Genomic DNA, 27,778 nt, shown 5'->3' on the forward strand with positions numbered 1-27,778 from the left:
ACGCGGGCGCCGCGGACCACGCATGCGCAGTCGCACCCGGGAAAGCATGGCGGCGCCAATGCCGCAAACATGCCTCAACTGTTGGTACACTTGGTATCGCAATAAACAAACAAACAAACAAACAATCTAAGTGGATGAGCAAAACGGGAACAAAGTGAAAGCAGAAGCCAACGTTTCGACAAGTGGACTTGTCCTTTTCAAGGCGCCTTCAAGAAGACAAGTCCACTTGTCGAAACGTTGGCTCCTGCTTTCACCTTGTTCTCGTTTTGCTCATCGTCTTGAATTTTCATCTCCCGCCTTCCCCGTGTTTTCCCTAAGTATAAGTGGACTGTTTTCATGGTAGGTGAACGAGTGAATAACGTATATTTTACCGAAGAAGCACGCTTCCTAACCGAACCTACAGCCTATTCCTATAGCCTAGCTTAACCACAACCAGTTCGTGGTCCTACAGTCGATCGGTGTGCACGAAAATGGTTGCCCAGACGCGTTCGATGTTTCGCAACCACGTTCACTCAACGTCTCTGCGCACGAAATTGAGAAATTGTTCGTACAACAACCCAAGTATGGCTGCAGTACCCATGAACCGAGAGATAAAAAAAAAAAAAAATTCTCTCCGTGGCGGATGCTTTGGCAACTTCGCTGTCCGTGGGCGCCTTGAGCTGAGTGTAATCTCGCGCAGCACCACGGGAATCGAGAAAGGCTGAGAACGGCGACGTCGTTGCAGCGATGTGCCGAGCGTACGAAGCGAGTGGTTTACGAGGCGAGTAACCGGCCTCCGTACGGAGCGCGAAATAATAGTTTTTTTTTTTTTTATGACCTCGTCGGCTCACGGTGTTCGTACGGGGCAACGACCTCCAGGCTCATAAGTTGAGGTCATTAAGGTTAGCGATGAAAAAAAAAAAAAAAGAAACTGCGGTAGGGAAGGATTGAGGCATTCGCCATGTTTCGTCATAAAGCGATGCTCTTAATGGCCGCGCGAGTCAACTACCTTCGTATGAACGGAATTTTATTTCCTCCTCATTTCTTTTTTGTTTTTCTCGTGGTGAAAATGACTTGAAATGTACTTCCAGGGCTGTGTGCTACCAGCAGCGTGCATACCGTCTCCCGCCGCAACATCGAACTGGGTTGTGGAAAAATTCGTTCTGCAGCGTTCGAGGAGTTCGGGAAACTGTGCTAGGTTCTCAGACCTGACCCAATTTACGAGGAGATTTAGCGATCGTATTATGTCACGTATTGACGGCTGCGTCATGTTTGCGCTACACACACCTTTCTTTAATTTCCACATTCTTTTTCTAAAAGGTACTCGCATACTTTCGTTTTAGGTATAGTAAGTTTGCCACGCACTTCTTGCTCGTAAAGTAGTCACACTTAGGAACTGTGAAGGTTGGAAATCGTTAATAAGGTACCTAGATCTGATACTAAATTTGTCTCGAAAAGCGCGACCTGGCATCATCGACGTTATTGTGACGTCACGACACAGAGCGATATCTGCTAACGTCGTGTAGCGTGCAGGCCATGGTACGACGGCGTTGATGGGGCCTCCCATCGGAGGCCGTTGCTGCGACGCTATAGCAATCCGAAACCTTGCCGAGGTTGGAGATTAACCAGAGGGCGATGGGCCGAGACTGGCTTTGGGGGCCCACGGTATAAACCCACAAATGTGGCAGTGCGAGGGGCCATACGTGTTGGGCTTCTTTTGTAGTCAGAGAAGCGCGTCAGAGCAAGATTAGTTGCGAAGAAAGACTAAGGATCATGAATGGAAATAAATGGCCGGCTAAAGCGCACAGATACCTGTACCTCAGAAGCGTGGTCACGCATTGGAGGTCAAGAAAGTTGGCCACTATACATGCAGGGTAATTGAAACTGAAACTACACATCCAGTAGTCATAAATATGAAACTGAGAGAGACGGAGACGGTAAATTGAATCCGTAGGACGAAAGAAAAAAAAAAAAAGAAGAAAACTTGGAGATTACGAAAACGGCAAGAAAGAAATCAGGAGCGAAAATTCGTTGGATAGCGCTGGCGGTCGGGGGCAAAAACATAGCGGAGCAAACGTGCGCCGCAGGATAAGGCGCGTGTCTGCTTAAAAAAAATAAATAAATAAAAGCCCGTAAGCAGCTCGGTACATCGTAATGGAATGCCAATGATATTCACTCAGCGAGAAACCGTTGGGAGTGTCCACGTTCCAGCAACGTTGGCATTCGAAGAAGACGGAATGATCAATCGGTCAGCAGTCGAGGCAAGTACGAGACCTTAGTATGGAGTATTGGTGGAAGAAAAAAAAACAAGGAAGGAGATGATGTGACTGTAGTCGTTGCAAGTGTAGGTAATGGTGTACCTTACAGTATCGTGACGGATGTTTCTAAATCCGAAATCTAAGATCGGGTTCACGTACCCAAAGATGGCGATATACTATGTAGTAAAGGTTGTTTAGATCAAGCAATCTATAGGTGACTATTATTCCCCGCCCCGTTTTAAAGGAGCTGCAAACGTACATCTTGAGCATTGCGTACGTTGACTCCAGGCTCTTGCGTTCAAGGGTGCCGGGCCCTGGCGAGCCAGTATTACTGTTTAATATGAATCGCGAATGGTAGCTAGACTTCTGGCTTTTTAAGTCTTCCATCACTTTGTGGAATGTTCTCTTGACCATGAATACATCATCGCATGAAGGATCTTACTTGTAATACATACATATTTTAGCCTGTTTGCAGCCAAACATTTATATATGTCCTTATACAGCCATGTTTCATCGACAGTCCATGCCACATTGGTGACTCGCTATGATAGTCTTAGCGCTGTTTGGCCGTATCTGAAAAAAAAAATCAATCAATCAATCAATCAATCAATCAATCAATCAATCAATCAATCAATCAATCAATGATGAGGTGGCAGTCACTCCGATTGCAGGAACGCAGCGAGCCACTGTGTTCTGTGACGTGATGGCGTACGCACCCAAAATCCGGTATTCGCCGAACTTCTCGTTCGTGAGTGCTCTTTGCCTTTTGTTACTCGCCTTTGCTAAATCATGTCTAAGATCCGGATTGGCTAGAGTTGGTTATTACGAGCAATTCTAGGGCATAAGAGCCTTCTTTTTTTTTTTTTATTAACGAGGGCCCTGATTCGTTGTAACAAGAATTCTGGTAAATTATGTATGGCGCTATGGCGCTTGCCACTATTCTTTTTCTGCAGTTCAGACCGCTGAGACCTTTGTTTAGCGGGAAAAAGATAGATAGATAGATAGATAGATAGATAGATAGATAGATAGATAGATAGATAGATAGATAGATAGATAGATAGATAGATAGATAGATAGATAGATAGATAGATAGATAGATAGATAGATAGATAGATAGATAGATAGATAGATAGATAGATAGAGAGAGAGAGAGGGGGGGGGAAGTCCAACTACGAACGTTTTACAAACGGAATACAGGGCCTGAGCTGTCGTTTCGTTCTGCGCATAGTTCACTGACTCCAGTCCGCTGAATCGAGCATTTCGGATGAGAAGGAAAAAAAAAAAGGGAAAAGGAAGTTCTGTTTTCTGATCGCCGAGTCGTGTCCAGTTATAGACTTCAGTGGGTCCCTCATCCGCGCTATTATTAAGCGAGAGATGAGGGGAAGGAGGTGTGGGGGGGGTGCGTAAGGTCTTGTCTAGAGTGACGGCTCGAAAACCACATGGAAGGCCCGCTTCACAGCGTCGGTACGACGCGCAGCTGTCGCCGTTGGAAACTCTTTGCAACGATAGTCGACCGCGGCTCTGAAGGCAACATTGTCTCAGCGCCGCTGGTCGCGCTTCAGGACCTTCCAGTTAACGGGACTGGCGGAGGAACGTGGTCAGGTGGGCACGGAGCTTATTTTAGGCGTATTTCGGGCCGCCGAGTCGCCCGTCTTCCGGGCGCTCATGAAGCCCAGTCAGACGGGGAACTGCATGGAGCGTACGTCGGGCGTATTTTGGGCGTCGCGTCGCCCGGCCTCGGCGCGTTAATATATTGCGCAATAATTGCCGCCGCGATGTATAGGCACGACCGAAATCTGTTTCGCGTAGTTACACCGATTGAAGGAGGTACTCCCAGGTGTATATGCATTCTGGCTAGGGCTTAAAATGCATTGAGGTGCGTCGTCGCGGCCAAAGTATGTCGGAAATGCGCATATCTCACATGGCTGCATGGGATCTGACGTTACTGAAGAGAGCGAGAGAGAGAGAAATAAGCTCCTGCGCACATATGTCTTTGCGGAAACAGCAGGGGAAAGGTATACAGCGATGCCTGCGTTGAAACATGCCTGATGCGGAGGCTCCTGCAGTCTCGTTCAGCAACGATTCAATTCAAGTAGTGCAGGCTCATGTGGAGCAGACTTGTTTTAAGCAACTACGCGTGGATTGTGTTTGTTACAGTTTGAGCCCCTGTGTGTTTGTGTGTGTATGGTGTGTGTGTTCTACACGAACTGCTATATCTAGTGTTCCCACATACCGGATGTTGCATATCGGTAATAAACACTTACCCAAATGCTTCTCGTGCTCTTAAGACCTCGGCAGGACTCCATTGTGCGCAGAGGTATCATTCAGGTCTTCGGTTGTGGCGTGCGCTATAGGCATGATAACGGTTCTTGCTCTTTGCAGTTCGAAATAAGTTGTAGTGCGCCGTCGTACATCTGAGGACAGGCGTCAACGTTGCTTGGAAGAAATGGACGTGGTAGTGCCATGTTCTGCCATAGAGGCGGAACATGGCACGTATCTATGCTGCGCGCAGAGGCCCCAGGCAGTGTCGCCATTTTTTTTTTCTTTCGTTTTGTACGAAGTAGCGAAATGTTATCGGCAAATGTATACCACACATTAAAAAAAAAAGAAAAAGAGTGCCGTTGATATGACCTCCTTGTGAAATTTGAGCGGAAGGCGGGGTCTGCCTATCTGTTCGAGCAGAAAAAAGAAGCCAGCATACATGTTTCCATTAGCGTTGGCGCTCTCGGCACGTGGGCGACCCTCCCCCCTCCCCCCCCCCCCGCTCCCCTTATGCGAGTGAAAAAAAAAACATAAATAAAATCGAGAGCATCGATGTCGTCGTCTGTTTGCCAGTTCTGTTTTCCGCCTTCACGGGTATAACGTACACTCGCACAGTGTCCCGCCAGGCAGACACCGTCGCAGGCACATATCTCCACTCTTCGTCTTCCTGATTTTTCTTTCTTGCTTTTTCTTTCTTTCCATTTTTTTTTTTCTTTAGCCGTGGTCTAATTGCCTTTTCTTGTCGCGGAAAGTGCGCCGCGTCGAGTGATGTCGCCCCGGTCGCTCCGCCGTCGACTCCGTTCGTCTGGGTCACCTCACGGCGCGCAGACGACGGCGACAAGCTTATGGGGCCGGCCGTTCGTTTTCTTCTTGCAGACGAGACGGTGGAGCTCGCAGAAGTGTGTGTGTGTGTGTGTGTGTGTGTGTGTGTGTGTGTGCGCGCGCACGTATAATAGGAAGAGCGTGAATTCATGCAACGACGTCTGTGAACGCCGGCCTCTCTCTCTCCTCGTGAGCGGCTGCAACGTTGCCGACCTGCCGGACCTCGCGGAACTGGTTTGCGAACGTAGGCCCGTTCGTTCGTCTGTTTGTGTCCGTCCGCGTTCTTCTGTTCCTGAGTCACGCTCGCTTCGCGCGCGCTGCGCTGGCAGACGACGACGTCGACGACGCTCGTATAACTACGCTGTCGGCCGAGTATGCAGATGCGAGCCCCCTCGAGACGCATAGTTCGCCGTAGGACGCCGTCTGGCCGGGGGCATATTCGCGTCTCTTCTAGCGAGAGCCGGCAGCGGACTCGCGGTGTGCGAAAGCCCGAAATTTATTACGCGAGGTCGGGGAGTGGTCGCGTGTCCGTTTCTCGAGAAAGGACGTAGTGGGAGGGGATGGAAATGCGAACTCTCTGTTCTACGGGGTCGATCACATTTATGGCTCATACCCCCCCCCCCTCCCTCTCCCAACGGTGGCTCATCGTGAGGGGGGGGGGGGAGGAGTGTTACGCTGCTGAGATAGCACTAGGCGTTTCAATACACGCCGGTCTTGGGGACGGACTGAGAGGAGCTCGTGTTTACAGTATTGTAGCCTATAAAGAAAGTGTATAGAAACTGGGAAACTGGTCACGTGTACTAACTATAACGACTGAGTGGTGAACATACCAAAGAGAGAGAGAGAAGAAATCTACAGTTCACCTCTCTTCCTGGCTCTACGTCGAACTTCGTAAAGCTGCTCCCCATGAAGGCTGTCGATTGGTCAGCACTCAATCTATCGTTATCACCTTATTCTGTGTCCACTGCAGGACGAAGGGCCTCCTCCTCCAGCGATTTCCCAAGTTACCTCTGCCCCGCGTCGCCTGATTCCATCTCATATCTACAAATTCTGCGCGAGCAAAAATCTGTATACACGTTGGACATTCGCGCACCGAGTCTGAATATGCCAGCGTAGTTGGCTTTCCAATACTCGACGCGGACGGTGTCTACCATTGCATTCTTCTCCAGATGACAGCGCGGAAATATTTCACTGCATGCGTTTTCTCCTCCGTGGTGGCTTCACGCCCAGATTAAAAAAAAATAAAGAAGATTGGGGAAAGAAAGAAAGATTAGGGCGTACTTCTTTTTCTGCAATGCGATCTTTCTCTCCCTCTCTCCCTCTCCAAATCTCGTCTGGCACGCGAGAAACGAGAGGAGCAGCCGTCGCAGCCAGCGCTCGATTCTGCATTCCCCGACGCCTCCTCACCCCCGCGGCCACCAACGTCCCCGCGCGCTCCAGTAGCGCGGGCGGGCACATCGCGCGCTCAGTCAGTATGCGGAATTCGGATCTCCATGATACGTGCCGCATGCATTCCTCCGCGCGCTGTGTGTGTGCGGCCAAGTGCTTCGCGTGCCACGCGCTCGAAGTTAATAACCGCCACCTTCGTGATCCGCACGACTCCGTTGCCGTGTACATATATACGGGCGATGTCGTCTACGCGTGCTCACAACGCTGTGGTATGGACCAGGAACTGTCGCTACAGTAGACGAGCAGTGGAGAGCTTTAGAAACAGCGTCGTGCCCAAGCGGCTTAGCGCACGCAAGAGAAACTAAGGCTCCACTGGGGATTTTTTTTTTTTTTTTTTTGAAATAGGAACCCAAGTTAGAGGTCGCAAAGCACCGGGCTTACGAAAGAACGCAAAATACGAAGGCGAATCGGAAAGTGTTTGCCTCTATTTATTTTTATGTGAGCCAAATTACGACTGTAAGTGCGAAGTCAAGATATGCGTTCCCAGCGGTGGACCCTTCTTGGCCCGGCTTTACCTGCCAGTAGCTTCGCGACACGGTGCGAACTGGGGACTGTCAGTCATTGAGGGTGGCTGTTGTGCTTCACACGTCCACGGCGTACGAGCAACGACTTATGATTCGTTTTCTGTGGAGCAAGGGAGGAACGCCCATCGAAATCCGCAGGGAAATGCAGCCCACTTATGGGAAAAGGTGTCTCGCTTTGAGGAGTGTGAGGTGGTGGTGTTGTGAGTCCGCGAAAGACCGTGAAGGCCGACGGTGGTTCCACAGTGAGCCGGATGAATTGTACCACAGGGGCGTCTCAAGTTTAGTGCTGCGATCGGACAAATGTCTGAACCGGTGTTGGGACTCTGTGGAAAAGTAGTTTAAGGCACATAGAATAGTACGTATATGTGTAACTAACTGTATGTACCTAATTGGCTTACAAAAGATGGCGACAAAGAGTTTCTGATTCGCCCTTGTACGCGTGCAAACTAGTTTCGCTTTCTTGGGGATCCGCAAAGCCGCTCGGGGTGGATCGCGCCGCCTAACTTTGGGGTTCCCTATTTCTAATATTCCCTAATAGTGCGTTGCAAAAATAACGTACCCAAATGTTTGAAATTTGGCGAATCCAAGCTCCACGCCCTGCTTGCGTTATTAGGTATGTGGCCCTTTTGCTTTCTTTTGTATACCTCCTTTTTTTTTTCATTCTTCTGTGAAGCCGGCGGTTCGAAAACGCGAATAATCCTAATCGAAAATCCTAATTGGAAAATTCCTATTAAGGCACAGGTCCGGGGAACTGAATTCACGAGGCTTTTCGTTGGTAAGTGCTATTTGCCTCTGCAGGCGGCCGGCCTTAGGTAACAATACGTGACGACTGGATGGCATCTTGTCTTACGAAACGGTTCTAGCGGGCAAGTTCACGAGGTCGCACGTTCGACTCCCGGATCACCGCGGCCGCAATTTGATGGAGGACGGTATTCAAGGGCCTTGGGTATGAAGCTGACCACGAAAGTTTGCGGGACGCTGGTTTCGCGAAAAATGTGAGTTTATGTTTTGCTGGAGGGGCGAACGGCGCTTTTTTCTAATTTGGTGGATCACGGTGCAGGGCGCATTCGGCGAAACTTTCGACTCGAGGTACGTGATCAGGTTTCGCGTAACGAACTTCACGTTTTTCTTCGCAAATCCCGCGTCCCATAAACGTTTGTGGCCGACTGCGCATTAAGGAATTTCAGTTTGTAAAATAAAACTTTATCGGAACCTTTCGCTGCGGCGTCTCTCACAGCGCTTGCGATTTTGTACGGGTTCGACTCATCCATCGATCAGCCGAACAGTCAGCCAATCGACCTATACTCAAACACAACCTAAGAATGCATGCATTGTCAAATACACCTCTGTCCATCTTTAGACATCTGTATAGATGTGCCGGCCAATTGCGTTCATTCCTTTCCGTGACGTCGTGGCAGTCGAGGCGAAGTCCGTTAATTCGGTATCGGCGTCCTCTCGAGAGCTGTAGCGCGGCCTTCTTTGCGGAGTTCGTACTGAGTTCTTAGCTTGGCCACCCAGTATGTATAGCGGACGACGCGAGCCAATCTTGACGCGCCAGCTTCGCTGGCGCGAAGTTTTTTTGATTGATACGCAACCCTATAGCGCGCCGCTCGAAAAAAAATCCGCCGACCGTGGGTTCTGAAACTCCTTTACCGTTTGGACGCTGCAAGCGGGTGTGGGCGTGCGTTAACTTTCTCTGCAAATAGATTCCCAACGTCGGAGAGCAGCTCGCTTGTTGTCAGTTCGCGATTTCTCAGCGGCGTCCCACCTCTTGCCAGCTCGCTTTTCTGTCTTTCTTTCTTTCTTTCCAGGTGGCGCGCCCACGTCGACGTTTATATCCACCATGTGTGCGCGCACGGGCGGGTTTTATTGTTTGTAAACAACGTCAGTTCTGAGAGAGAGAGAGAGAGAGAGAGAGAGAGAGAGAGAGAGAGAGAGAGAGAGAGAGAGCACATGACGGGAAAAAAGCGGGCCGCACATCGTCGTTGTCGTTGCGAGCAGTTCTCTGGTCGCCCACACGTCTCCGCATGCAAGGAAAAGGGGGAGGGGTGGGGGGGACGACGACCTCCGTGGCCCCATTCTACGCGGCGTATAGGGGTGTGCGCTTTTCGTTATAAAGAGGTAAACGAAACCCTCGCGTTTCGTTATAGCATTGAAGGGAAACGTGAAGGTAGATTATACGCTTTCGCAATTGAAAACTAGGCAAGCCTTTCTTGCCGCCTTTAATAATCCTCTTGCGCTTACCCTTTACAAAGCCAATGATTGCTGTAGGAATCGTATAATACATGTACTGCAGAAAATTAACGACGTCGAGAGAAAAAAAAATCGAACAACCAAACTGTCTTCAGGAATGTGAGTGTAAGCAACGTTACTTGAAATTTAAATATTTCACTCGCCGTGGTTGTTTAGTGACTGTGGTGTGGGCTGCTAAGCACGAGGTCGCGGGATCGAATACCGGCCACGGCGGCGGCATTTCGATGGGGGCGAAATGCGAAAACACCCGTGTACTTAGATTTAGATGCACGTTAAACAACCCCAGGTGGTCCAAATTTCCGGAGTCCCCTACTACGGCGTGCCCCATAATCAGTGGTTTTGGCACGTAAAACCCCGTAATCCTTCTAAAAATTAAAAAAAAATTCGTTCTGTAGATTTGAAAACTAGGCTAGTTGGTATATGTTCTACATCATATAGCAAACACCACTTACTACTCGACAAAAAAGGAAAAAAAAAAAAGTCAGGAAGTGCTCGTTATGGCTGTTCCTGTTTCACTGTGTCGCGTAGTTCGCGCAGTTTCTTTTTTTCTTTCTTTTTGCAAGATGTACTACTTACAAAAATTTGCCGGCATTGTGCTGCAAATGTGTGTTATGATTGGCCATGATGTTTTGCAAATGACCAGCCATGTGTCGCATCACACTTGAGCACAGTCCTCTGCAATATACTTCTGGAGCTTGCTGCCATTTGCATACAATCTGCCCTGGGCATCAGAAAAAAATATCTACGAATAATCTGTGACCGTATTTCACTCCATCATGATTGTGAATTGAGAAGTCTGAAGAACCGCGTGTTCTTTCCAACACGTCGAGTTGGCAGTTAATGAAAGAAGAAGAAGAAAAACAAAAGAATTTGAATTTGTTGCTTAAGACTCCACAGGGGAATTATTCCGTGTTTCGCCCCGTAATTTGTCGTTAGGATGTACGCAACGTAAAATTTTCGCTTCATTAGAAAATTTAACCAAAAAGGGTTAGATGCCTGAAGAGACGCGGAGGTTCGGTGGCGATGCCACATTGAAGCACTCGCTCTAGCTCTTGGTGACGACGTAGAATTTGGACTGATTGGCAGCTAGCACAATACTGCGTCGAAACTTGTTTCTGCGGCAGACTAATACGCGCGTAGACGAGTCACTCGCAGAAGAGGCGTGGCGCACGCTCCTGCGTCTTCAGCGACGACAAGAAATATGAAGGAAGAAAGAAAGAGAAACGATGGCTGTATAAATGTGCGAGCTCGTTCGTTGCTCGCTATATACAGAAGAACGGTTCACGATACGTGACGTGCGAAACCCAAGTGACTTTGCTGAAGAACCGGCAGTAACAGCAATAACAGCCATTTGAGTGAGCTGTCTCGCTCCGGAGTCGATCGAGCGTCTTGGGCGCGCGCGCGCGCGTGTGACAAATAAACGCTCCACGTGCGCGTTTCGCGCTGCCAATAGCTCCGTTGCATGGCAGCCCGTGTAACGACTCTGATTCGTGCTAGAACTCCCGTCTCCTCGTCCACTGCAGCTTTCTTCGCGCTCTTCTCGTCTGTCGTGTCGTCGAAATCTCACGCTCGTGTGCGGTTTATAGTAGGGTTCGTTGTTAAATACGACTACCGGATAGTGTATTCCCTAGTCGATTATCGATGAGATAAGGCACTCGTGAATGTCCTGCAAACTATTTTATATATATATATTCCATCGATGAGTAGACTTACGCATATCAGTATCTTTCCTCTCGTGAATTTTGAAGGGAAATGTGCGGCGTATTGGCTTTGGGACCTAGCTTGTGTCACCTAGCCTGTGGGAGACCTACTTACCTGTAACGATGCGGTAATCTAGCATACGGCCTATATCTGCATTATCTCGTAAAGTTGCCGGTGCCTGTGAATTTATAGCACTCCATTAACCGCTTGACGAAAGCTTCGTTCGGACATCGGTTCCAAGGTGTGCGTCGGAGCTACGCAATTTTTCTTTTTTTCCTAACCAGTAGCTCAGTAGTATCCTGCCTATCTCCACCGCTAACGAGTTAACGTCCCCGTCAGCTTTCGACCGCGTCCGTTCTGTGACACGGACATTTTCTGCGTCTCCGGCTGGATGGATGTATCGGCATTCCATTACAATGTATACGAAGCTCGGTGCTCATAAGCGCCACCTGTGTGGTTTAGCGAGAGGTGCGTCTTCGATGCGCGGATTCTTGTTTCGCTGCGTGTAGCGAAATATACGATGGTTATATTGGCGAACAGCGAAGATTGAGAGGAGGACCGAGGTTATATTGGAGCTCCGACGAGGAGATTGCGTGCGTGTACTCGGAATGGAGGGATCGTACGTCAACAGACGCGCTCCTCCTGCACGGACACGCACACGCGCAAACATGCGCGCGTGCTCTTCGAAAAACGGAGGGGTCGAAGGCCGTTGTTCTGTGCTCGTCGGACTGCATTCCGTCCGTTTCTCGCTCAACTGCAGCGGCCGCAGCTGCCGCGGCTGTTCCTGCCACATCGTCATCTTTCTCGCCTTTCGGGACACGCACGTACATATACATACACACGCGCGTACGCGCACACAAACACGCTACGCAATACAGCGAAGAACCGGCGCTGGGAGACGAGGCTCGGTTGTTTCGCTTCATGGAAAACAGGGAGACTGGCTGTCGAGACGGGGAGGCTTTTGGTGTTTTCTGTGCGCGCGTGAACGGCGTAGCCGATGGTGACTGCGAGGGCGGCTCACGCGGTATTGAACCCCGACGCGCGGCATGTGCCGCTCGCGCTCGCTGATGTGTGAAACGGGGCACGCTCAATCAAACGGGCGTGGGCGGCGTCCATCGTTGTCATAGACGTCGTCGTCATCACCCCTTCGGCGTTGGCGGTGACCTTCCCCGACGCTCTCTCTTTTCTATACACACACTCTCCTCGTCTCGCCTCTCGCGCGCCACCAGCGACAGGAATTCTGCTACCACGCACCACACCACCGTCGTGTGTGCGAGGTAGCGATGAAAAATGGGGCTGGCGAGAGAGAGAGAAGGAATGGCTGCCGCCACGTCGAGATGGGAGGGAAAGAGGGAGGGCGATGCCGTAAGCGATGGAAGGATGCACAAGCAAACGGAAACGGGGCCGCGGCGTCAGGCCGGCTGGCGGGGCGAGCGCGCGGCGGCGTCGCCGGCGTAGCGGGTGAGGAGGCGGCTACGGCGAAGAGAGGGCGGCTTCGGCGGCGCCGGAGGCAGAAGGCCCCGCTGTGTGCTGTCGTGGTCGCCGCTGCTGCCGCGGCCGTCGTCATACGTCGGTTGTGGTGGTGGTGTGTTCGCACAGCGCAGCGGCGGACACTGGACCGGCTGCCGCCATGGGAGGACTACGCGGGCGGCGGTGCCGGCAGGCCGCCGTACGGCAGCGCACGGGGCGCCGCCGCCGCTCCGCCGCCTCCTTCCTATCCGGCGAGACAGCTGATGATGCAGCAGCAACAGCAGCAGCAGCAGCAGCAACAACACCACCACCTCCATCAGCAACACCAGCACCATCAGCAACACCAGCAGCAGCACCGTTACGGGTCTCAGCACACTGGAGTCACCACGGGAGGCTACGAACCGACGCTGCTCAGCTTGCTCACGTGTACGTAGAAGTGCTTTCCCCGTGTCGCTGCATATATGCCGATGCCCTCTAATAAGCGCTGTGCGCGTGTTATTGCTGCTGCGGCTGCCGCGGCGGCATCAGCAGCTGGCTTGTGGTTTCTACCGCGCGTGTCTGCGGCGGCGCTTCGACGTCGTCCCTAGCACAGCAAGCAAGCACGTGCCTCGAGCCGCGCTTCACATCTTGGGCCGCTCGTACGGAGCGCGCGGAGCACTCCTTCGCTCTCCGACGTCGACGCGGCTCGTGAGCATTCGAAGCTCGCGCGGGCGGCGACTGTATCACGCGCGCGTGCGCGCTCGGGCTTGGTGGTTTAGATCGGAGACGCGCGCGGTATGTGTGTGGTCGGGACTCGGCCGATTCGTCGGCGTCGGTGCTTTTGGCATCGTCTGCTCGGTCGTCTGCTGCGCCACCCTTGTTTGTCGTCTGGTCTTCTGTCCTATATGCTCGCCTGTGGCGTTGGTGCCTCCGGTGGCCGTATGTGGCTGATGTGCTCCAATTCTAATCTGAAACCGAAACTATGTTTTAACGGAATCTGCGTTCTTGGCGCGCAGACGACGGTGTTCGATTTTGTCGGAAGGATTGACGCTATCTTTTCTTTCTGCTCAAGCTAAGTGGGGAAGGGTGGCGGCAGCTGGGTGGTGTTCGTTTGCTGTCGATGCCGCCGTCGCCGTGCCGCGTTTCGCTTTGAAAGCGGATGTTTGCACGCGATTCCCTCGATCAATCCCAGATTTGATTTTAATTAACGAATACCCCGGAGAGAAGTATAGGCAGTAACCGACAACGTAAGGTTGTCCACCTGTGGTTCAAACATGTCAAGCGGTCTAAAACGGCGAAATACTCTTCATTCTGATGTGCAAGGCCCCGAGGGCGCTTCGTGCGATTCACCCTGCAAGGTCGCACGCAGGCGCATTCCCGTTCCACGCGTAGATTGAGCACAAAATTTTTCGTGGTGAATGCGAGCGGGAAACTTTCAAGGACGGATCTGTTTAGCGACGGACACCTACCTGCCTACTTCAAAAAGCCTTCGTCAACCGTCGTCAACACTTCCAGAGGTTGGAGTCGAGGTGTTGGCGTAGAAGTCCTTCGGTCATCGTCGCTGAGGAAGGAAGGTGCAAGTGGTATAAGCGTTCGGGTGTCGTTTACGCCATTGCGTTTCCTGAAGAAAAGAGAAAAATACTTGCGTGAACTCCGGCACTGAACTCCGGCACATCTATGGGTTGGCATCGTGGATGTGGCACCCGGCTTTGCCTCATGTTCGTGCTTACGAGTTCAGACGTTCTGGTAGTGTTGGTATTATTGCGATAGCAGTTACAGGGACACTCTCGGCGAATTTTTGCTGTCGGTGTCGCCGTCGCTGTGACGTTCCATATGAAGGCCAAGTGCGATAAGATGTAACGCTTTATCTTTCCAAGTTTCCAAGAAATGTTGTTCTAAGCGCACGAGGACAATGCATATTTGCGCAAACGCATGCTCGTACGGGATTGTTGCAATTATAACGCAATAGTTTTGTTGAAAAGAAGTGATCAATTTCATAGGTCCACAATTCCGCTTGAAATCTGAAGAATTAAGTCGAGACAAATTCGCGTACCCTAACGAGGGTTTAATCGAATGCGTATTCTGGCTGAACCGCCGTACTTTGCAGCTGGCGTAGAACCGAGCGTCAGGGCTTTCCGTAGTTTGTTCAACTCCTTTGTTGGGCACTCAGGCGGTCTGCACTGCATCGCGCTGACGTCAGAGAGGGGAAAGAGAAAAAGAACTGTCGCCGCTGGGCCGGTGAGCTACAGGTTCGCGGAAAGTTGTGCTCGCGGTCGTACTGCTCGTCCGTTGGCGGCGCTCGGCATAAATCCTCCCCGCTACCGCCACCGCACACCTGTCGTCCTCGTTTTGCGCTTGCTCAGCGCGCCTATACGCCGCTATCTATCTACGTGCTTGCACCGTCGTTAACGGAGGGGGATGCAAGCCACGCCGCTTGCACGCGCATCTCCTGCCGGATGCACACTCCTGGGAATCGGCCCGCATTTTTTATTCGCCGCTCGCGTTGTTCTCCTGTCTTCTTGCAACGCGCAGTGTACGACAGAATCGCCGGCGGTCGGTCGGTCGTGTCGGTACATTGGAGGAGATATCTGGAGCGAGTTCCGCACCGTTGCACACACTCTCCGTTGCACGGCTTTATGTCGACGTCGCAGGCACCGCTGATGTTGTAGCAGCTCGGTTGGTGCGTGTATAGTCGGATGCGTCATCAGATAGACCCTCCAGGGAGTACGCTGAAATAAAAAAAATCGCGTTTACCCCCCTTCTTTTTAAAGGTTACTAAAGTCAGATGCCTATAGGTGCCGAGACCACGATCTGATTGCTAGGGAGGCCGCAGTGGGGGACCCCGGATTAATTTTGACCGCGTCGGCATGCACCTGATGCACGGTATACACACGCGGGCATTTGTTTTGCATTCCGCCCGCTTAGAAATGCGGCCGCCGAGGCCTGGGCCGAACCCTCGACCTCGTGGTTAGCAGTGCAACGCCACAGCCGTCAGAGCTACCGTGACCGGTGGTAATTTTTTTTTTTTGGGGGGGGGGGGGTGGCGAACGCAGAAGTGTTAAAAGCGTATGCAAAAGATTGACGCCAAGCATTGTTAAGAAGACAAGATAAACCTCAAATGCTGTAAATTTCGACCGTTTTCTTTCTTTCGTTGCTTCTTCTTATAGCGTGCTTCTTTATAGATATTATTTTTGCGTCCCTGTCTTCTTCACCTTCTTTTTTTTTTTTTATTCAAACGGGTCCGTCGTTAACTTTGGTCGGAGAGATGCAATAGCCGGAAAGAGCGACTCATTTTCATAATAAGTTACCCACAACGTGCTAATAATTACCATTTTTTCTTCCGTCTCCTGACAGGTATGAATAGCGAAGTAGCCTTCGCAGTTAGCGGGTCCGGGATGTTCCTTGCATACATGCGCGTTTGGGCAGCGGTTGGGGCGATGGAATGAAATTGGCGTTCGCATGCGCGTGCCAAAATGGTCTGTTGTAATTCGCCGTGTTTATGAAACGCACAACTTCCGCGACGGAGCCCGAGTCCTTTATCTGTATTTCCTCGATTATAAATAACCCATGGGCCCGTTCGTCTTTCTTTTTTTTTTTTTACTACCACTTGTACTATCGTTAAAAGAAAGTGTAGTTTATTGAGTACCGCAGGCGCTTCGAGAAATGGCGGTGGCAGAATTAATAGCCAGACTGCGAACGGGCGCATGAAACGCATGCTGCAATTTAACCACCTTTCGCTATCTGTAGTTAGCTCATGTGCACGGTTTTGGTTTTCTTGCGTTTATTTTTCTCTTCTCTTTCTTGCCTACGCCTTCCTTTAATAATTAACTCTTTTCCCGCCATATAAATGCAGATAGGTGGATCGACATCGTATTTTCCGGGTCCATAATGGTTCATATATTATTATGGTGTCCATTTAGTATTCGCAAAAACGTTTATTTCTCTGAGGAAAGTGAATGTATTATAGAGAAGGAAAAAAAAAAAGAAACACATGGAGAGTGTATATGAAAACACTTGAATATAAGCATATCAACATTCGGCGTATAGAAACGGAGAAGGCACGAGATAGTCAGCAAGTCGCTTCCGCAATTGCCCGTCTATTTATACGATATGCAATCTTCGTTTGAGATAGCGAGCTACATTGCCACTTTTGCGCGCGTGCTATGCTATTTGTGATCATTATCACGATTGCATTTTCGGCTTCCTGCGCGCGAATTTGACCAGTCGGTTGACTCCATGCAGGTTTCATGGCTGTCCCGAAGAGATCAAATATGCGTGTGAAAATATAAAATTTAAATTAAAAAAAAAGGGGAGGGGAAGAGGTATTTGGCCTTCGTAATTACGATATTACGTTGCGAAAATGTACGGATTCATGACAAAGAGTGTACAAACAGGGTTTGGGACATGATTAAAAAATCGTCGAATCAGGAAAAGGCGGTGAAACCTCCGGTAACCACCACTCGCATCGTTGTACATGCAGTTGTCTTGGACCTACATTGTTTTACGCGATTTTATTTCGCATCGCCCGCCCGGTGGCTTAGCGGCTGTGGCACGAGGTCGCGGGGTCGAATCCCGGTCGCGGCGCGCCCGCATTTCTGTGGGGGGCGAAATGCAAAAAGAAAAAGAAGGAAAGAAACCCCCGTGTTCTGTGCATTGCGGCCACGTTAAAGATCCCCCGGCGATCAAAATTAATCCGAGGTCTCCCACTTCGGCGCGCCTCATAACCGAATCGTGGTTCTGGCACGTAAAACGCCAGATTTCAAATACCTATAAGTGTTTGCCGAAGCGTTGCTGGATAAGTTGTGTGTTATGAATCTGCTGACAGGGCTGCGGAGACCATGCGTGTCAGAAGGCGTCGGGTTTCGCTTGAGTGCCGTGTACGGGAACTTGCGAAACGTTGTTTTCCGGTAGTGTTTACAGCGCGTGCGCGCAACGCCGCGGAAGCAGCAGCTGGGCTTCTCCCGACTACATGCATGTGGCTCGCTGCAGTGCACTCATACTCACGTCGTAGTTGACGTCAGCCAAACTGCTGAAGGAAATATACAGTGAAACACGCGTAGGTAGGTCCATGAGGTACAGACACGTGGAGCCGGAGCGAACTTCCTGTTCATTCGTCTGCTCCTCCCGTCTGTTCGTTCGTCTGTTCGTTCGTCTGTTTCGTTGCCTTCACGTATACGTCTGTGCATCCGTCTGTTTGGCTCGTCTTTAAATAAGCCTGCGCTTTCTTTCGTCCTTAATTGTCTGCGTTGCGCGCCATTTTTCATTTTGAATTTCATTTTCAGTTTTCTTGTCCAGCTTATGTACACCGGGCGCAGAACTTAAAAAGAGGCGTTCAACCTGACAAATGCATATGCTCCTACCTTTTGCGAGTGTAGAACGAGCTGCCGCTAACAAGTTTTGTTGACCAAACCTTCTTGAGTTGTCGTGAATTGAAAGCCGTGTCGGTATCTGTGTCTTAAAGGCCGCTTGCACACAGGGCGTTTCACGTAACTTGTGCAAGGGACTAAACGAAAAGTTTGCCGCGTAGTTGAATGATACGAGCGTCACGTGGTTTGCCGCCATGTGCCTGCAATACGCTGAGGGCGCTGCAATACAGTAGCGCACGACCGCGGTCACGTGGTTTTATTTCATATTTCGCGGGCTTTTTCTTCAAACGCCGAAAAAGAAAAATCGCCATGCAGGATGTACTTGCCGCAAAAAATTGGATCGGTCGTTTCTGAACCCCCTCTACAACGCAACGAAACGCGCTTGGCCCTATACAGTGAATATAAAAAAAGCGTAATTCATCTTAGTTAATAGACTAATTAAGAAGTATGTAAAAACAATTACTCTATGGAGTGCCACATGACGGTAAACTATGTACGTTGGTTTCATTCAGCTGCGCGCTAACCACTTTCTTAAAATCCTTGGCACAATTAAGTTACATGAAACACCCTGTACATCGTCTCCGTAGTGCAACAGTATGCGGTATAGCTGTACACGGGCAGTTGCTGCTTGGAATATTTTATTTGTCAGCATTTTTCGCAGCCTTAGACGCCCCCCCCCCCCCCCCCCCCTCCTTGAAAGCCGGAATTCCTTCTCTTGCGTAACTGATCCGCGCGCGATTAGCCGTCATCGCGGAATCGTGACGTTATCGCGCCGATCGATATGGTGACCGGCGATGTCTGTGCAGTATAGAACGCCGGCTATTGAGAAAAAGAATTCAGCGTTATTGCGGGAGAGTGTACTGCTCATTGATCTGATCGGCGGTGTTTCACGTCCGAAAATACAGCGGCTACGGCATACATAGAGGAGGACCCCCACATTAGCTTTGACTACCTAGGCCTTCCTGTTTAGCGCACCCGGAGCACTGCACACCGGTGCTGTTGACATTTGAGCCTCCCGCCCCTCCCTTAGGAACGCACGTTTGGAATCGAACCAGCGACTTCGTGCTCGGCACCAGAACGCACTGGCCACTGAGTCGTGCTAGCTGGACTTCTAATGCTTGCGTTGTATACGTTGTATACGCCTCGAGTATATGGCGTATTAGTTAAGAGCTCACCAGATGAACGTCTCAAGTATGTAACTGTTCACTTTCTCGAGAAAGTATTTGTAGCGTCGATTAGTCGAGCTAAAACAGACCGAACATCGTGCGCTGGGTTTTGTAGGGTTATACACGTTATGCAGTGGTTGTATCACAGTGGTGACTTGCACCTTTTCTATAGGTGTCGTTGGTTTGTTGGAACCCTTAAATTGGCGTGCTTTTCATTTGTTTACTTACTTCAATAAGCAAGCTAGGGAGGCTACTCCAGTAATCATTCATTTGCCAAACTCTCCGATATGTTGCTCGATGCCACCAGGAACCGAGAGCGAGAGAGAGGCCGTCGAAAAGTGCGCAAGATGGCTGCGTGCGGTGGTGTACGGGCGTCGTCAATAATTTATGCGAGCTTTCCCCCCCCCCCCCTCCCCCCTCCTTCTTAACCGGCGAGGCCGAATACGGGCACTGCATCCGTGACGCGAATGCCGCTGCGAGAGCAAGGGAAACCGTTCATCTGGCAGATTGCTCATTACCATGAACGAGAGGGACTGCTCCAGCGGCGGGTTGTATATCCCATTGTGCAATTCGGCGAGAGCTAATATACTGGGAGAGCCGAGGAGGGAAGCGCCAACAGTAACTCTGTGAATTGCTTCTGGCTTTCTCCCCCCCCACCCCCCTCTTCTTGCGAGGTCACGTGACAAAGACGGCAAGCAGCGGGAGACGTTTGCGAAACTGACGCGCAGTTTCGTGGAAGGCCCGTAGCTGTGTAGTGTATCGACTTGGCGGACGCGTAAGTTAATCAGTGAATCGTCGCCGGCGTGCTAATAACGTAAATTTAAGGAGACGGAACGCTGTATCTGTATAGCTTCTACTTGTGGAGGCTTATGCGCTCTATACATATTCCTGTGGGCCGCTTTCTGCGGGACTTCCGCCGCTACGCTTCATCGGATCTCCGAGCGACGCTGCTTAGCTTGATCGAGTTAGGAGGAGGGCAGTCTGTATGGGAAGCCCCGAAATAAGATTGACTTCGTATATACCTACTGCGTCGGCAACAAACCTTGCGCACGCGAGGTGTCAACCCCTATACGTATGTCAGCCCAAGGCGCGTCTCGAGCTCAGTGGATCCTATAGGTGCAGGGTGTCCCAGCTAACTTTGGCCAGAGCTTAAAGATATGCCGATGCATTCTAAGACGAAGCGACCAAATGCATGTTGATGTCTATTGTGTGGAGTAGGTCACCATTTTTATTGTATTCTGCTTAACTGCATAATTAGCCAAGATTAGCCGAGACGATGTCTTGGAATACTCTGCCTGGCGTTACCTGGCCGCTTTACAAGGTAGTGCGGAAGTGAAAATTCCGGCACGACATTTTCGTGCGTTAAGTGGAGGCACGAACCCTCTTAAATCCGGGCGGAAAAGCCCGGCAATCGTCAGAGCGCCCTGAATAATAACTTGCTGTGGCGCTTGATTCTGCGAACTACAGGGCCCGCGTATCCGCGAAAAGTCTCTTGCGTACCGAATCGTCCGCAAGAGCAAAGAAAAGTCCGGCCAATCTTGATCCTGGACTTACTATTGTGTACCTAGTCGATGGCTAAGAACACTCGTACGAACGAAAGGCATTGCGAATTGGGTGCCAGTTTCGCTCGTGACGCACAGGCTCGCTTCGATCCGGCGGTTGCTGCGGTTTCCCCGTGCACGCACAACGAGGCACGCGTCACTCGTATTTGCTGTGATGTAAGCAACGTCGTCATGCCTGTATATATAGCTACTGCTGCACGACGCCCGCAACTCTTGTCCCGTGCCATGACGTCACTTTGATGCCAATGGCGCCAGTTCCGGCATTCCGAAACCAACTTTAGCATAACGTTAAAATACCTTTGAAGTGTTACCCAACCTACATACGTAAACTGCTAAGTGTATTTGTTTTTACGTGCTGAAAGCGTGCGGTAGAAATTCAGCAGCTTTTGAAAACATGTCAGTTCTCCTTTAATAAAGAAAGAAAGAAAGAAAGAAAGAAAGAAAGAAAGAAAGCTCGTGTGCGCGGCTAACCTTTGGGAAAGAAACTCGAGCTGAGTTGTGCTTTCTGTGTGTTTTTATGCGCCTTGGAATGCACGCTGATATAAGAAGCGAGTTGCTTTATACCGGTACAATGCAAGCGAGGCTTCTGTACGCGTTTACAAACATACGAAGCAAGACAAAACACGCCGAAGGGAAGAAATGCAAGCGCACCACACAGGCGTAGCGTGACGGACAATACGTTCTGTTAAGGCGCGCACTGTTTGCAGCACTCGAGCTAATTGGCTGACTGGGGCCCGTGCCTTTCAATAGCGCTCCCCTTTTTAGCATGCCGTTCGACGCGACTTCTCGGAGAAAAATAAGGAAAAGAAAGTTTGCGCACTACACAGGCAAGGGCGTTTCTCTCTCTCTCTGCCTTCTGGACTTGACTGCTGCGGCATATGTGTCCCTCAGACACGCGCGCGAGCGCTTGTGTGTGTGTGTGTGTGTGTGTGTGTGCGGCACAGTCTTATAGTGGCATGACGGCGTTGCCGCGAAAGCTGGAATTCCTGTCTGCTGCTGCTGCTGACCCGTTTGGTCGGTTTCCCGACTTCTCGGTCCCTGTTGGTCTCGCTCCTCCTCCTCCGCCTGCACCTCCTTTCCTCCCCGCGATTCCGCGCCTTAATCGATGGCGACGTATACGTGGCGCGTGTGTGTGTGTGTGTGTGTGCGGCATTTGTAAGTGGGCACGCGCGCGTGCGCGCCCGTCTGTGTGCGTGGGGGGGGCGGCAGTGGGAGGGGGGAAGGGGGTCCCCACGATTGTTGGGCCAAGTCTTGGTGCGCGCGCACCGGGTTCGTGCGTCCGTGACCGCCCCGACGACCGGTCGTTTTGTTCGCGTTTCGATCCACGCACTTCCAGTCTGCCGTTGTACCTGCGTTTGCGTTTTTCGGTTGCGTCTCTCCTTGAGCCGCATGGGCGGTTAGTATATATATATATACCAATAAAAAGACAGTTGATAGCGAGTTTTGTAGCTCTTGGATCACTGCCATCTGTTTGCGTGGGTGGTGGCAGGATAGCTGATGGAGTGCAGACCAAGCACCGTGGTTGGCGCGGGCTTTTGTGTACTGGTGAAGTGTGCGTGCGTACGCGAGCGGAAGCATTGCGTCACGTGGGCTTATAGCTGCAGCCGTGAACGCCACCGGATACCGGGCCGCCAGGTGTGAGTGGAGTGTGCATCTGAGTGTTTTTATTTTATTTTTTGCCCGTGTCTCTTTTCTTTTTTTTTTCTTTTCCTGTTCTTGATGTTTTGCTCCGTCATGAGATATAGCGCTTCCCGGTTTCAGGTCTCTGGCGTTGTTTTAATCGGGGATAGTGTTTTTTTAAAGCGCTGGGTGCGAAGCCGGGCGGCTTTCGTCAGGGTTGTCTCCTACTTTAAACGAAAAAAAAGCACACACACACACACAGCCTATCTTTGTCAAGGGCGTTTCGTACGGCATTATGTCCCTAGTGGCGTGAGGTATTTTGCAGGCTACTGCCATGCATACATACTAACTGCTCACAGTTTTCCTTTGGTTTGTCCCTGCGTCAACACAGTGCTTGCATGGCCGGAGAACAAAGTCGATTCGATGTATTAAAACGCCGTCTCCGCGACGGGAAAGAGCGACCGCGCGCCGGATTTGCGGCTAAGGACGAGAGAGAGAGAGAGAGAGAGAGAGAGAGAGAGAGAGAGAGAGAGAGAGAGAGAGAGATGACGAGCCCGCGAGGCCATTGAAGTTGCGTGGTAACAAACGAGGTCGTCGAAATTGCATTCAATACGCTTTAATACGTGGCACGCGGCGCGGCCGTCGAGGCGCCCGAGGGGTCACGTGCGCGGAGCTCTCGTCTCTGCCGCGTGTGAGAACGATGGTGGCACCGGCTGCATTCTACTGCAGCTGAAAAAAATACTAATGAGATACAGAAACGCTGCGAAGAGTTCTAACAAACAAAATAAACACGCGGACCCAACGTAAAGTTGGAATCTAAGTGACGCGATGCCTGCTTGCGAGGTTGCGATCGAGGTAGCAGCGGTACGTATACTATATATATAGCGGAGAAACGAGCAAAAGCAGGCTCGTCGCCTTTAGCTGTTGGCTGTCTGCATTGCGAGTACGAAGGCGATGTGTCATGCCTGTCGAGGGAAGAACGTTGGATCAGATGTGCGTCTAAATACACTTGACGCTCCATGCGTACCGCTTGTATCACACTGGCGCATTCTCTCTTGTGGGATCTGACCGAGAGCACACGGGCACATACTCAGCGGTACGCGTGCTTAGTGACCCGAGTTGTCTGCTGTAGACCAGCCAGCAGCAAGTTTTCTATTAGGGCGCAGCAGCCACGTATACCCTCATAGTGGCCCAACTTTGTCTTCTCGGCAAGACAGCACATACCCAGGCAAAGAAGAGTCCGATATAAGATGTCTATATATGCTCTGCACTGCTGGTGTTCCGGTTCAGAGCTCGACGTCTCAGTGTCACACTCCTAGAATGTGCCCCCGTCCTTTGCGTCAGTTACGCTGCAGACCTGGACAGGTTAAAGAAAGCTCAGTGCTGCAACTGCTGCGGTTTATTTGGAGGGTGCTGTACATGGGGGGGGAGGGGGGGCGCGTTCGCAAGACAGCCCGGAGGACATTTTATGGCGACGTCCGGCTATAGGCAGCGCTCGTTGGAAAGATCTCAAGTCGGCGCAATCGTTTTGTGTACACTTGCCCGGCATCAGTGCAACACTTTTAACCGGCAAGCCAGTTCGTTGAGACACGGCTGCTCCCCGGAAACGCAAGTGTCGAGTGTGTTTGAGTCGGTGTACACTCGTCACGTGAGCATGCCGACGACCTGTGAGCATTTGCATATACACCCTCTCGAGGAGTCGATCCCGGATCCACCGCGTTTATTGAGCTGTCACCATTGTCGTCGTTATCGGGCAGGGCGCAGGCGAGTTTGGCGCGTCGCATCGCGTCAACGCCTCCTAGGTAGCACAAGGACGGCGAACTTCGATCCGTGACGTCATGCCACCTTACCTGACTGCCGTAGCATCTAACGGGGACGCTCCCTCCACTGTAAGCCGCGGTGATTTTTCGACGTCGCCGCTTTTGTCACGCCGGGCACATGGCAATGGAAATTTCGGTCCAAGTGGCACGACGTCACAAAGCCGGTTATCTGTAGGAGGCCTTGATCGAGGGGCACACGCGAGGGGACTGGCGCCCTACGCGCTGTGTTAATTCTCCTCGAGGACTACGCGCGCCTTGCGTCGTTTCTCATTTGGTCGCGTCTCACTGTGTTTGCCCCTCCTAGACGTGGACTGATAACAAAACAAAGCCAGACGCGCCGGCGGTTTGTTTGACCCGAGCGTGCGCGGAACTCCTCCGTACAGCTATGTGACACATATAGTTTAGTTGGCTATATATCTGTACCGTTGCGTATACTGCTGTTGTAACGCCATGCCGCGCCAACCGGTTCTGGCAGGTGGCGCGCGGCATCTCCCAATAGGTCCTTCCCATAAAATCAAAATAAGTATACCAGCCGACCGTTGCATGTAATTGCGCCAGCCAGTCGCATATTGCTTTAGCAAGGAGAGCGGCAGGTGGACTCTCGCTGTCCCTGCACCCGGGTCGCTTTAGTTGACGGTGCAGGACATGTATTGTTGTTTACGAACTCGAAGTGCGTTTGTACAGCGCATTCGGGATTTGAGAGCCGTCCCTTCTGTTTTCCGGAGAGCTTAAAGAAGTCAGCGCAGTCGCGACTGCGCGTCGCCGTATCAGTATTGATCGAAGTGTGCTTCTTCGCCAGTAGGTATATACATGTAGTTAGCGTAGGATAGAGTGCTACGCGGGGTAGGATAATCAGTTGCTGTATCTTATGTAACGTGTTCACTAATGCAATCACTCCTCCCCCCACCCCCCCAACCTCCGCCACAATATTACCTCTGTATAAACTGTAGACCACGCGCCCTACGACAATAATTGACTAAAAGATGTGAAACCGTGAGTACGCGCGATATGTAGAATGAATTGCATTTAGAAAGTCTACGTTGTCAGAATAGATGCCGACGGCGCGGCAAAAGGACTTTTTAGTTCTTCCTTGTTTTCCTTTTTCTTTCTTTCTTAAGGTAGGCTAGGACATCATAAAATGTGCGCAGCTCATTCCCGTCGTGCCTGTAGAATAGAGAGCTGCATATGAGGAAAAAAAAAAAGAAGGAAAAGGCGCGGCATTGCGCGCTGCCGCTCGCTTATCAACGGCGTAGCGGTGTACGGATAAGCGACGCAAGCCGCGTGCACGTCGCGCTCAACGTTTCACACATACCGGTCTTACGACACAAATAGCACCGGGAAGGAGAAACAGATAGGAGCGATAGGAGAGAGCGTCGGAGGCAGAATATAGATTGAGAGCTATGGCGGCCGGGAAGCAGAGGCGAGAGAAAGGGTCGAAAATCGAGGGGAGAGAGAGAGGAATATGGAGGAATGTTCCGGCTTCAAAGGAAGAGCCTGGAGATAATAAGAGAGAGAAGGGTTGGTGCGCGACAAGAAAGGAGGTTGTAGCGAGGAAGACAGAGAGGGTTATGACTGACTATTCATGCGTCGGAAAAAGAGCCCAGAGAGAGAGAGAGAGAGAGAAAGGAAGATAAAGAAAGAAAGAAAAGGCTTGGCAGCGGTAGAGAAGCACGAGGCAGGTTTTGTTTTCTCTCCGGAGGGGAAGCGTGGAGACGATGGAACGAAGGACCATACAGAACGGGACGGCTTGGGGCGTTTCCGTATGCCCCGCTTTGCCGTTGCGATGCCGCATGCACGAACGGTATAACTCCCCCCCCCCCAACCCTTTCGTCCGGTTGTGGTGGTTGTAGACTCCGAGATTCGAGTGCCCCCAACCTCCCTCCCTTTGCGAACCGGTCTCCGCCGGCTTTTTCGCACGTGACGACGGAGGCGGTCTCGCCACACGGCAAGCACACGCGCGGACCGCCGTAGTATTATATATGCTGGTCTCCTTCTTATACCTGTAGGTTTTCTTTTTCATTTAACTTTGCTCCTAAACTTTCTTTCTTTCTTTCTTTCTCTCTTTCTTTCTTTCTTTCTTTCTTTCTTTCTTTCGCTGCTTGGCGGCTGAGCAAAAGACGGGAGAACTGCGGCACCTGTGCCGCGCATCTTGCCTTTCTCGAAAGACGGTCGTGGTGGCGAGCATCGCCGTGTGTGTGTGTGTGCCGTACATAACGGGCTCCTTGTGAGCTGGTGCAGCTGGAGGTGCCTTTGCCGTTCGTCTCGTCGTATGGCGTCAGCCGAGAAGCTAAAGGCACCTTCGGCAGATAACGGAACTGCCGGTGTGCTACGTTTCCCACGGTGGCTTTTTTTCTTCCTTTCTTTCTTTGTTTCGTTTCTTTTGGAGGATTCAACGCAGGTCGCTGGTGACCGGGTGTTTCCCGTGCTCTTCTTTGACCCGTCCTGTAGCGCTCACGTTGAGCGATGAGCGAGAATGATGGTCAGAATAGTTACGCAGAGATGACTGTGCGATGTTGACGCCAGCTCGGCTTGACAGTAGCGTTGGCTGCCGGCGTTCCAGTGTACCGCACTGCAGGGAGGCCATAGGAGACAATTGGCAGGGAGTGGCGTATATTGCAAAATGTATTCTTTTTTTTTCAGTCTATGAAAAAAAGAAGTTCGTATAGGCACATGCCTCTTACGTCTGTACAAACTGTTTGTACAACTTTATCTAAACAATTTATCGACGCTGTTTGGGGCCTGTTCGGACCCCTTTGGGCATCAGGCCATGTATAGCGGAATAGTGTGCTGTGACTCGTTTAGGGCTGGGACGGACGCCACAGAATATTTGCAAGACTCTCAATTGCTCATTGATTACTATAGACAGACGCCTTATCACCCTTCGTCCGTGGTTCGCGTGCAAAAACCGCGGTGAAATAATCGTCAAGGGCGTGATTGTTGAAATTACGAACGGTTCCAGAGGTCGCGGACTGCTCTTTTCCCGATTCGAATTCAGTGCGGACAACGACGACAGCAGGTAATGACGTCAGTGCAGCGTAAATGCGTGTGATATATCTCAAATGTTTCCTGAAGCTTCGTCAGTTCATCTCCGGCTTGCGCTCTCTACGAATGCCCGTATGTGTGTTCACTTCGCAGCTCGCATATAGAACTAAACGTCAGTCGGCATTTGGGTTTCGTGGCGTGACTGTGACGTAGTATACACTCGGGTCGTGCATTGTGACGCGTGGGAAGTTGACGCGTTGTAATCGGTATATAGTAGAAGTGGCAAAAAAAAAAATGCAGCGGTTAAACAGTTTCACAAAAGAGCGAGGCGATGGAAAAAGGAATGAAACAACAATGGCGCTGTTAAAACAAAAAGAAAGAAATCCTGTTTGACAGTCTTTTCTTCAAGGAGAGCATGGACCGCAAGGAGTCTGAAAGTTGTATCCGCAATGGCTACTCATATAGCCCTTGACGTCCAGAATGTTTTTACCCTGTCCACAGTGCGCCGCGAGGCGCTTCATTGGAATCGTCATAGTGGCGCGGAGGGAGCTGCAATGAGCTTCAA

At 51.0% G+C, this 27,778-nt stretch overlaps 1 protein-coding gene across 1 annotated transcript in view; it reads left to right on the forward strand.

Annotated features, from left to right (window-relative positions):
- Positions 1 to 12,570: 12,570 nt before the first annotated feature.
- LOC142575546 (uncharacterized) overlaps positions 12,571 to 27,778 on the forward strand; it is a 76,871-nt gene continuing 61,663 nt past the window's right edge. Inside the window, exon 1 of the mRNA XM_075684974.1 lies at positions 12,571 to 13,144. Coding sequence (XP_075541089.1) covers positions 12,586 to 13,144 — 559 coding nt within the window. The 5' untranslated portion in view covers positions 12,571 to 12,585. The remainder of the gene's footprint in view (positions 13,145 to 27,778) is intronic.

Source organism: Dermacentor variabilis, chromosome 3, assembly GCF_050947875.1.
Source record: "Dermacentor variabilis isolate Ectoservices chromosome 3, ASM5094787v1, whole genome shotgun sequence".
Taxonomy (NCBI): domain Eukaryota; kingdom Metazoa; phylum Arthropoda; class Arachnida; order Ixodida; family Ixodidae; genus Dermacentor; species Dermacentor variabilis.